The sequence below is a fragment of the Spodoptera frugiperda genome, chromosome 6 (assembly GCF_023101765.2).
Source record: "Spodoptera frugiperda isolate SF20-4 chromosome 6, AGI-APGP_CSIRO_Sfru_2.0, whole genome shotgun sequence".
NCBI lineage: Eukaryota > Metazoa > Arthropoda > Insecta > Lepidoptera > Noctuidae > Spodoptera > Spodoptera frugiperda.
In genome coordinates, this window is record NC_064217.1 from 12,281,185 (window position 1) to 12,293,897 (window position 12,713).

At 35.1% G+C, this 12,713-nt stretch overlaps 1 protein-coding gene across 1 annotated transcript in view; it reads right to left on the minus strand.

Annotated features, from left to right (window-relative positions):
* Nucleotides 1-977: 977 nt before the first annotated feature.
* LOC118267848 (parapinopsin-like) overlaps nt 978-12,713 on the minus strand; it is a 91,758-nt gene continuing 80,022 nt past the window's right edge. The window contains exons 6-8 of the mRNA XM_050694342.1: nt 11,673-11,813; nt 2,017-2,106; nt 978-1,938 (exon numbers count right to left, since the gene is read on the minus strand). Of these exons, the coding sequence (XP_050550299.1) occupies nt 1,150-1,938; nt 2,017-2,106; nt 11,673-11,813 (1,020 nt within the window). The 3' untranslated portion in view covers nt 978-1,149. The remainder of the gene's footprint in view (nt 1,939-2,016; nt 2,107-11,672; nt 11,814-12,713) is intronic.

Genomic DNA, 12,713 nt, shown 5'->3' on the forward strand with positions numbered 1-12,713 from the left:
AAGAAATTAGTATCTCGTTGTAATTGTAGTTTTAATATTATTTTATTTAATATCTTTGGTTGTTTATTATAATTATTTTTTTACAAGCATGTTGTAAGACAGAACAATAAAACATCGAAATAACGGATAAACAGAAATTTCCACACGGCCGTATCCTACGAGCAACAACTAGATTAAAATAAGGCAAAATATTTTAAACCTATTCTACTAAGTAATAAGATATCTAATTCTTTATATCTATTGTCATTTACCAACATACCTACTTAACCTAAACGAAATTAAAAATACAGTATTTTTACATTACAATACAACACAAAATACATATTCCTACTGTATTTCTTAAACATAACTATAACTTAAAATTATAATGACTGGATGGTGTCCATTACTTATAAGTTACACTATAATTTACTACTTATGTCTGTGTTTGTGTCCTCTAATAAAACATTTACTTAGTGTACAATTCGATGGTAGCTTCTTTATAATATGAGTGCTTTTTCCACCAGAGATGTGCTATGCTGTGGATGCGTTTCGCTTCCACCGATCAAATTCATTCGTATACATAGCTTAGCATTGGTGGAAACGGGCTCAGCTAAGCTATGGTTTTTTTATACGGAAAGATGCGTGCAATGCATGGTTTCTATTATCGATGCATCGCATGCTCGAGCTGCGCGTCTTCCTCGCACAGTTACTTAGCTAGTGGAAAGGGTCACATAGTTTTACAGCTTAGTTATTATATCTTCGTAGTATAACTAGATAGAACATCTCTGGTGTGAGAGCCTCCTTAATCTGTTATAGTATAAGGGACTGTTACACAATGTCTGGATAGTCGCTATGTATCATTTATATTTGAATTAGGAACGTAATCTGAATAAACTATCTGTCACATAGGTTAATTGGTTATTTATGTGAAAATGTTGAAATGATGGTTAAAGTTTTGGAATCAAAACATGAAGGGTTTAAGTTTGGTTACATGCTTTAACATTACATTAGGCATTCAAAAGTCAAACTCTATTTATAATTCTTTGAGAAACTTCAGTTTCCCACAGTCGTGACAATTACATCCTTTTTTATATTAAACAGTCCTCAATATATCGATATTTCCTAATAATTTGACATTGATCCCACTAGATTGACTCCATTTTACGACTACAAGAGGTCCTGAACTACTTCTTCTTTGGTCTCACACAAATAGCTCTTGAAGCTATCCTGTCCTTGCTTCGAATCCTGGTCAAACAACTTATTAATTGTCTCTTTAAAAAACCCTTTCGGTTGAATACTTTCGAATTTCGTTTCTATTGACAGTTTTCTCTTCTTATTATCATTTGAAAGGCGAGGGAAGTCGAGGGAATAGCTCTGTCTTATTCTCTTTTGCTTTTCTGCGCTTTGAAGTTCATTTTCGGTTTTGTAAATGTTTTTGTCTGTAGTGTGATCTTCGTGTGTTTCTTTACCAAAAGCGTTGGTTTTATTTGAATCCGTAATTTCTTCTTCAGGAGCTTTGGTGAATAGCAGACGATCAGAGTCCATGAAAGTCAAGACTGGTGATCTTTCATTGATAACTTTGCAAGATTCTCCAAATAAGTCTAGTTTTTTAACATTACTACCTGTATTGCTACTGTCTTCATCATATATCGTGTCTCCTGATCGTTCAGCATCGGAGTTCTTGCTTTCTGGTATGGTACAGAGATCGGGATCCCTCGTGAAAGTCCGGTGGTATTCGTTAGTTGTCATCTCTGATATATCGTCGTTGAACATAATTTTCTTGCCCTTGGAATTTTTGTGGTGACTTGATAGATTTGTTTCTGAGCAATTAAGCCGGGTGTTGACACTCGATAGTTTATTGGCTGGTGACGTCAGAGTGTTGTTGTACGCTTTTTCCGCGTGTGAGTTCTTGCCTTTAGAGTGGACTCCGAAGACCCTCTTTATTGAGTTTCGAAACTGAAAAAAGAATAGAAGAATAAGAATACTGATTTCAATCGATTTTAGTAAGTCTTAGGTCTATAGTTTATAACTTACTTGAGTATTCATACCGACGTATATAAGTGGATCGTAGCATATTGAACTTTTTGCAACCAAAGCTGGTATTACTCCAGCTCCTGGTGACACCTGTAAAGAAAAATTGGTTTTAAAAATGCATACAGCTTCTTACTATGTCTACCAACTTAGATTTGTCTACTATTTTTTTTAAACGTTGCCCCACACTAAGAATTTGTCCTGTATCGTGGGTGCGTTTCCTAGTTACAAGTTCACATACACATGACACTTAGACTCGGTACAACTCGGGGATCGCACGACGATCTCCGGCCACCGTAAGTGCGGGTCTGCGGACGACGAGCAAGGGTAACTCGCCGCCCGACCAGAACCAGACCCGTGCGTGCGGCGCGTCGCGTTCCGCGCGCGCCTCAAAGAGCCATTAGACCACCACAGATGGGGCCCAGTAGGGCTGATGCCTGATCCGGAGCTGCGGACTACCTAGCGGGTTACAGGGGCTCCGGCTCGAAAAGCAGGAGTAGGAACGGGGTGGTTTTTAGTCAGTAAGAGTCTGACACTCCCTCTCGCCTCGCCCAAGGCGGGAGAAGTCATTGGATGATTTTCCCCCTTAAAAAACAAAAACAAAAAGACTCGGTACAACAATTTGTGGATCACACAAAGGGTTGCTCCGTTCGGCAAGCGAACCCGCTATACGTTGCGTGGCAGCAGGTTGCCCAGCCACCGCGTCAATCGTGCAGTCAATTCAATAAATAATACCTAAGATAATATTAAACTTTCTACCATCGGAGCCACTTATATTGAAGTTTTTTTTGTAACTTTTGTAAGTAGGTATGTGCCAGGCTAGATGCCTGAGGCGTTTTCTGCCTTTGAGTGACGTCCTAACCCAGACGTAGGTACAAAAACATTATTGTATAGCTTGTCGCAACAACTGGAGTAAAACGTATAAAGTAAGTAATGTTAGTACATTTTGATCAAATAACTTTTGTAAAAGTCTCGAGCGAATCAATTGTCATAAATTTCTTAATAAAATGTAAACATTTTCTTTGTAGGTATTGTTTTTGTTGTATTAGCTTTGAAACTACGGTCCTTGAGAATTTCATATTATTATTGAATTTACGTATGTATAGGTATTGAAAAAAGTTAATGGTATCAATATGTAAAAGTTTAAGGACTGCGTAGAAAAAAATCGTGAATATATTATTCATACTTTCTAATTATAAGTTTGAAATCGACAATGCGCATTGAGCACAATTCAAGCGAAATGATTAATGTTTAAACCTTCTTCATGCGAGAAGAGGCTTTGGTCAGTAGCCACTAATGGGCTGTTGATATAGGTACATAAGTACACTAGTTAAAAAGTGTAATTTTATATGATGTGAAATAGTAAGTTTTAAAAAGCATTATTCCACGAATTAATTAGTTCTTTTTGGCTGAGGACACCCTCGCATCCCTAAATAAAGATAGAAAAGTAAATACAGTTTATTTTAACAATATTTTTTTTGGAAAATACAACTCTTCTAAGTAGCTGATTGAACCACTTTTCCGCCTAATTTAATTTTAACTTAGCGATAAAATTAAGTGAGCTACTTACTATTTATTACTCTCTAATTTATTTATATTCTCTACAAATATTTCTCTAGAAATGGATAAAATGTTAGAAGTAACTAGTTTATACTAGCTTTTTTATTAAATAAGGTTTTATTTAATTTGTCCTTATATTTCTTCTAGTTTTTACATTTAAGTGTATATTTTACTTTTAGATTTGAGTGAACTACTACAAATATTTCGCCTTCTATTATAACGATAATGAGAAATAATGAGATTTATTACTCTCACTATCTATAAGTATGTAAAATATTATGGTTCTACCACATAATGCTAAAACCACGAAACTAATTCAAAGAGGACAAAAACTCATTCACTAATGAAATTCAAAATCTTAAGAAAATAATGTTCTTTCTATATTTTTAAAGTAAAAAAGGCCTAATGCGTGCTGAACAACTGAATAACTTAAAAAAAGAACAAGTAATGACATGATCCTTGAACCCATAATACAATGTGTACAGTACACTAAATATGCATGTATCGTCACGCATTTTATCCCCGAAGGGTTACGCCGAGCACATTACGGCACATACAATATACACCCACTTTTCACCATAAGTACCGTGTAATAGCAGGTGAGCCTATTGCCATATTGCCATATAACTACTGGGCACGATTTTAGGTCTCATGCTACGCATACATTTTCGAAAAAAGCCCAATAATACTTTGCCCGACCCAGGAATCGAACACGCAACCTTGTACTTAGGACCATTCAACCAACGAGGCTACTAAGTAAGTAAATAACCATAGTACAAGAAGCGCGATGTTTTATCATGTTGTATGACAAATAGGTAACATTCATGTTATACAGTCAGATTTTTTAAAACATTCTATTTTTTTGAGACTTGGGAATCATTCGAACATTGCGTTTTTGAAATAAAGAAAACGAATTACCAAAAAGAAATATCTGACTGTACTGAAGAAAGACGGTATAAAAATCAAGGATCAAAATTACTTTAGTTTCGAAAGTCGGTGTTTCTCATTATTGTTTGTTTCTAATTTAACGACCGACCTTTGAAATAAAAGTGTTTTTTACCACTTTTTAACCCATTTTTTTCTGTAAAGACGGTTTTTTTTATTTAAAAATGAATTGTTTGAATGATACCTGATGACCTGATGATAATTCTCAAAAAATAAAAACAAAATATGGATAGTGATAAAAATCACACAGTGTAACAAATATATGAATTGTTCATTTTGTAGGTTAACCTTTTTTGTCCAATCCTATTTTGTACTCAATCGGGTGTTTGTTTATTGGCTTTGTTCTATAAGCCCGCTTTCTGTCAGTTTGTGATAAGAATAAGCTCTTTCTACCTTTAAGGCTAGGGATGGAAATCTCCACTCAATTGATTGGTACTTATAAAGAAACAATATAAAAATAAAATCAGTTGTAAACAGGTTGTTTTCTACACTGAAACAATTTCGTCATTTTTTATGAAAGGACATCACCCATTTTGGTCCAAGATAAAATTATTATTATATATTTTTCATCTTGGCAGGCACTTTCGAATTTGGATCAAAATTCTTCTAAGCGTGGGTATATCCTTTCTGATTTAGGTTAAGTCAAAGACAAAATTATTTATTTCAAATAGACCGGGAAGGCACTTTTAAAAGTCAAGCAAATGTTAATATTAAAAAACTCTCTGTCTGTCAATAACTTCTCTAGCGAAGCTATTTGCTTCTTCTAAAGTATAGATTCCTGTGGAGAAGAACGGGCAAGCAACTCCTTAGGTTACTCTTTTTCAATCACGTTCACAATACAATTCTTGATTACATTGTTTTGTTGGTTCAATAATGTGTGAACAATATTTTACGTAACAATGTAAATGATTTATGCTAATTAATTAAAAATATGCTTGTTTTGCTCATGTATGAAGATTCGGAGCTGCGGACGACCTAGCGGGTTACCGAAGCTCCTGCTCAAAGCAGTAGTAGAAACTGGGTTGTTTTTAGTCAGTAAGAATCTGACGCCAGGCAGAAGTCATTGGATGATGACCCCTCAAAACGGCCTCTTATTTATGTCTCTTATGTAGATCCTTTATAACAACAATGAACTCATTACATAGCCACATCATTGCCATTCACCTTTACTTTGTCACTTTGTAAACTTTTAATATCATACTCCCATTGTCCATTAACAAAGAAACAAAAACGAAAGAGCAAAAAGCGAAAATGAGTAGTCAGATATAATGTCAGGACAAAAATATCTGACAAAAGACCTGACGGTACTGAGTTTATTCAGAATACAGCTACACATGAAGCTAAACAACCAGTTTATAATGGTCTGGCTTTGTATAATCTTTTTACACACTTGACGGTCAGGTTATACTGGTTGTGTACAGCTTGATGTGGACCGTACCTATCTCTTATTTTGCAACCAACAATGTGTATCAAATACAAAAGGTATTAAAAGGGAATGCAAAGGAATAATTTTGGGAATTTTCATACAATGTGTGTGAGGATGAATCCGGATTTATATTGTATCAGGTCTTGCTTTATTAGTCGGGAAATCTTTTTCAATGAGTTTGTGTATTAAAAGGATTCGTTTGAGAATTAAATTGGGATACAGACTGGTTCATTAGTAGGAAAGTTGCAAGTGTGAGTTGCTGGGGTAGATGGCAGAGCGGGTTACCGGGACTCCGGCTCGAAAAGCAGGAGTAGGAACCGGGTGGTATTTAGTCAGTAAGAGTCTGACACTTTCACCTTACCCAAGGCGAGAAACTCATTGGATAATTTCCACCCCAAAAAATAAACACGTCCCAGTAATTTTTATGTTAAAACGAAATTTAAACATTATAATGTTTTTACATTAAATATTCAAGAGGAGATGCCATAATGTGATTGTGCACTGTGACACAACTTATCAGCCCTGCCCAATTATCATTGGTTAATGATAAAAGATGTCGATAGATTATAAGCGCTCAGAAACTAATACAATAAAATGTGGACAATTAGCAACATATTTGTATTATGAGGCCGCATGATGAAAAATAGAGAGTTGTATAATTGCGTCATGGTATACATACCATGTACAATAATTGTACATATTAAACAAATATAAACATGTGAAGAGTTGTTACCTACAGAAAAAAATAACAAAAACAAACAAATATATAAGTAAAAGGCGCTTTTTCGACTTCCCTAAAGTTCACCGACTTGATCGCATCAAATTGCTTTTGATTTTTATATGAACTAGTAAAGTATTTTCCTGTTTCCTCATAAAATGTTGAAATATAATTTGCGTTCAAATTACAATATTTAGGGAAGAATTTGAATTTTTATTGTTTTGAATATTACTTAGGTATTTGTTATAAGATCGAGTAGATGCTCAAATATTATTTGTTATGAAGTTTAGTAGTTAATATAAAAAATATAACAAATAGTAGTGATTAATTGGGATGATGACGGGGTATCCAAATTAAAAATCTATTTAGTCTGTCAATTAAGTAATAAAAATAATAATAGACACGTATGTTTAATTTTGTCAAGTAACGTAACAGTATTTAAATAAAACAACTCAAAGCTTAGAAGTGGGAGCAAATAAGTCATTTCTACGTATAAAACGTACCTAGAAGTGACGTCACGTTATGTTTTAAATGAATATATCTTTAAAAGTATTTGTTTTCGTAAGTAAATTAAAATATTATGTAAAATAAATATCAGTCATTTACCCTATTCTGGCATTCTAATTTTAAACAGGTTAAATCGTAATAGTAAACTATTCACAATTACAAACAATCCCGAATCACGATTTTAAGTCATCAATTTGACAAATTAATGTTTCATATCAATCTTTAATCTATATTAAAATCTAATTGAAGTTATGATCGCGAACAGAAACCATTTATCAAAAGAAATTAATCTTATACCGAAACTATTTGAACGGACGTTTTCACGTCTATATTGATTATTTTCAGTCTTAATAGAATTGAGATCAATCTCGCTTGCTGTAACAAATTGTAACAGTGATTCTGTTTGTCGCTCGGGACACAATGGGCAACAAAGCGATGCTATGGTATAATTTTTGTTTTTCAGCTAGACGACGCTAACACAATTAAATAAAATAGGAGACTATAAAATAGGAAGCCTCACAGAAAACCGACGTGAAACAACGTGTGCATTGTGTTTTGTTGTGTGAGTGAGGTTATCGGAGGCCCTATTACTTTCGTTCCCAAACTTTCTAATCCCTGATTCCTCAACAATCTTTAAATTCCTAACACCTAAAAGGCCGGCTTAACGCACTTGTAACACCTCTGGTGTTTCAAGTCTATGGGCGGTAGCGATTACTTACCATCTAGGTGATCCGTCTGTTAGTTTATCGACTTATACCATAAAAAAATAATGCACAGTGAGAGTGACACTAGGTTATATCGGACATAATAAAATAGGTGTTACGTAACATTCTAAATGTCCACCTCTGCCTACCCCTTCAGAATACGAGGCATGACGTCATAATACATTATGAACATTAATTATTACCTACCTAATTGACTAAAAGCGAGTTCATCTGACATACACCTTCCTTATATCTCTCTTTCGGAATATTCAGGTGTCATATTCATATCATACATATGTACCTACATAGGTAGGTACATGGTATACAGCGTGTAACAAAATACCCATATACATCAAGAAGCACTGAAGAATACAGGTTGAATAGAATCTCTACATAAAGTTTCAGCTTAAAATACGTAAAAAAAATATTGGTACCAAATACTTGGTGTCGCATGGTTCTTGATTTTATAAATCATACAAACGTGTCACAACACTACAGGGGTCACTCGCTAATTACGAAACATTTCTTCTGTAATTTTGATCGCCTAATACCTATCTACCTAATTTTAATTCGCATGAAAATTAAACAAATAAAATATTGGAAAAATTCATAACTTCGTTCCATGAAAACATAAGTTTAAAAAACCCTTCCCGTATCGTTTGTTATGTTATCTAGAAACCGTGCACTTGATATGTATATCCCTTTTTTGTTACACCTTGTATAACAATGGCATGATAAAACATGACATAGCTAGGAACATGATATATAACAATGGCATGTCAAGGATCGTATTAAGAAATAATTATTCGTATTAAAGGAGGGGTAAATTTCTCGGTAAATCATACAGGGAGGTTTCTCGCTTGAAGTGACGTGATCTTGATCATGATGGGGGGAAGCTTGTAAGGTCGATGAACCATAAGTAGCCTAGTAAGGAAGATGAATATCAATTATTATGTTATCGGCTTACTCACGTAATGTTTAGACGAGGAACTCAACTAGTTTCAAGCTATACTAGAGGCTCATATTCATGAGCAGCATTCCGCGACACACGACGCGGCGATTGTCGCGCTGCTACTTAAAACATTACGTGAGTAAGCCGATAACATAATAATTAGTTTAGTATGTCTCACGAAAGTTACAATAAAATTAAGATGAATATCATTATTCCTTTCACACCTATCTAGTTTGTGGTGATAGTATACATACATAACCTCACGCCTGTCTCCCATGGGCGTAGGCAAAGACAATGGTACGCCAATTGCTACGAATCTTACATACCTCTTTCGCTTCATCAATAGTCACCAGTCTTTTCATGCATGCTGGTCGGTATTTAATGAGAATAGCTGAGCCGAATGATAATTCGGCTCACCAACCCTTCTCTTACCGCGGGTAGTAAGTAATAGAGATAGCACTTTTTGATAAACTTGAACCTTTTACTTTAATCTAATTGTGAAGATTTTTACAAACCCTCTCTTATGTATCTATTAAAAGTTAGTCCAGCAGTGGGCTCGGACTGCCTAGCGGGTTACCGGGGCTTCGGCTCGAAAAGCAGGAGTAGGAACTGGGTGGTTTTAAATCAGTAAGAGTCTGACACTTCCTCTCGCTTCGCTCAATGCGAGAAAATTCATTAGATTTACAACCCCTCTTAAAAAAAGCAGTGGATTATTTAGGGCCATCGATGATGGATGTATAGTAGACATTCCATAAAACACTGTATTGATCTAATAAGACACCTAATGTTTTTTTTACGTGTCTTGTAGGAAAATAAAGAAAAGAAAAACCGACTAACCCAAATTTAATAATCAAAAAGACTTTTTCCTTCGAAATATATTGAACAAATTGAAGTCGTTACGTCGAGCAGTATATTAATTTCACGCCTTATGATTTATGTCAAATATTTTCAGACCAATATAGTAACTAGGCAAGTAAGTATTTATTATGTTGTTTCAGCACTTTTCGTTGGCCTATTTAATTGAGGGTGGGCCTAGTGTGTGTGGGACTCTTTTTTATGGAATAAGCGGGTAAACGAGCAGATGGATCACCTGATGGTAAGCAATCGCCGCCGTCCATGGACACTTGAAACACCAGAGGCGTTACAAGTGAAATCGGGGATTGGGAAGAACGGGAAGGGGGTAATTAGGCCTCCGGTAATTTCACTTATACAATGAAACACAACGCAAGCGTATTGTTTCACGTCGCGTCGGTGTTCTGTGTTCAAATCATGGCTCTCCCACTCTTATAATATATCGCCAATCTGGTCTATATAATAATATGACCGTCTATGGTTCCCTCTTCTGACGGTACTCATCCCTTATTACATGGGACTTATAACACAAATGGTGAAAAGTGGGTATACATTGTGTTCACACGTTTCCTTCATTTACTTATCCTATAAGCCAAAATTAAATAAAATCCGAAACAAAATTTTGTCTAAACATTTTTAGAATTACAGCTAAAATTTATTCAAATTCTAGCAAATAAAATGCTTTGCGGAGCTAAATAAAAAAATAACATTCCTCTAATGGAACTCCAATTATTGTAAATGGATTTTGCTGGCAAAAGCTTTATTTTGCAACTGCAGCTATTTCATTTAAGGTTGTATGTTTGTATGTATATGTACGTATGTGTAGGTTATCGGATCCATTAAATTAGATTGTCAAAGGGTAGTTCAATATATCATTTTAAGTGTGCGAGAGCCATGCTTCGGCACGAATAGGCCGGCTCGACCGGAGTGATACCACGGCCTCACAGAAAACCGACGTGAAACAACGCGTATGTTGTGTTTCGTTGTATGAGTGAGGTTACCGGATTACCCCCTTCTCAATCTTTAAATCCCCGATTCCCCAACATCCTTTAAATTCCCCCCAAAACACAATTGTAACACAATTGTAACGTTTCTGGTGTCTATGAGCGTTGCGATATTTTTCAGCGTCAAATATTTTTTAATTATCTAACTGACGGACTAATTAGATTTTTTAATTTCATACCTTGTCTACTACTAATACTGCATTGACAGAATATTGTTTGAATTTCTATGACAAAACAATTCAATATTTCAATTACAATGTATTGACAGATTAATGTTTTATTCATAGAATTGATTAGAATCTAATATCAAATCTATCTCTGTCAGATTGACTAATTAAGTAGTGAAATCGGTCTACATAATATTAGCGACGGATCATTGGCTTCATGACATTAGGTGTAAATAATTGAAATGTTAATGGAGGAATTCTGAAACTAAATTAGTTGTAAATAAACTAATTATTTTGTTATATATTTAGTTAGAATAATGCCTGCAGTTGGTCACAGCATTCTTAAAAACATTTGTTTATGTTGCATGGTTTTATTACTGTTTCGTTGGTCAAGTGGTCGCAAGTGCAACTGCCGAATAAAGGGTTTGGGGTTCGATTACTGGGTCGGGCAAAGCGTTGATGGACTTTTTAGGCTTTTCGAAAATTTCTCAACAATTGCACAAAAGTTGAAATTGAAATGGCAATCGGGACATGGGACTTAAACACAAATAATAAACAGTGGGTGTTTTACAGTGGCATTACGTGCCGAAACGTTCACTTCTACCTAACCCTCCGAAGATATAAGGCGTGATGATAAAAAAACGCTTTTTATCAGTACCTACATTAACATGATAAGCGAGCTAATCTGACGTCTAAATACTTAAAGCATTTGGAACCGAAATTTTCTACACACAACTTATCCAACACCATACTACTAGACAATCCAAGAAGACTGATCCAGAAGCTGAAATACAATAAGAAAAAAAAAAACACAAGTTACTTACAATTCCTTCTGTAGCAAATTGTTCTAACAATGCGAAGACGGAGTAGGGTGTCCACGCCACGGTGAAGGACACAATCATGATGAACACCATCGCCGTGGCTTTGGTCTCCGCTCGGGACACACGGCCCAGTCGCTGGGAATTCTGTAACAAGAAACACTTTATATAGATTTTGTAAGAAAAATGTATTGGTTTCTGATGTAAGTAGGTAAGAGACATTATAATTATTATGTATCGATAATTCTAACCTACGTACCTACCAGACGTATCACCTGATGGTAAGCAATCGCCGCCGCCTATGGACATTTGAAATACCGGAGTCGTTACAAGTGCGTTGCGGGCAGCTTTTTGGGGGTTAGGGATTTAAGGGTTGTTGAGGAATCGGAGATTGGGAAGATTGGGAAGGGGGAATTTGGCCTCCGGTAACCTCACGCAAACAACAAAACACAACGCAAGGCTTACAAATAGATATCTGTAAATGTGGCTTAATAGAAATCGTTTTTTATTTTTCTTTTTATACGCTCTACACTAGGATTCTTTGCTGTACCGTGAGTAAAACACATAAAACATACAAGTTTACATACACTGTCATGTGTCACAGACCCGAAACGTGGTGCATGCACGCGTTTACAACTGTTCCGTAAATTATATGATTTGCGGAACAGTTGTAAACAGATGCATAAAGGACATATTAGTAAAAACGACAGTAAATTTAGAACTGTTCCAATATGTAATGAAAATTTAAAATTGTGTATAATCAGTACGTAAATACACGTCTCTTCAAAATAAAATACACAGATTTAATGTCGTACTAAAATTAGCTAAACATTTCTGCCGCACAATCCTCTGTAAGTATAAATGTTTTCATTACCATCAAAACAAGGCTAAAGGCCGCAGAAATTATAATTAATAACATAAACGACTTCTCTTACTTCTCTTCCTTAAAATTACTTAACATTCATTAGTAGGGAGATGTAATTATATTAATTTTTGTAATTAGATGTCAAGGCTCGTATTGCCTGCGTAATTCACTAAATAGTCCTT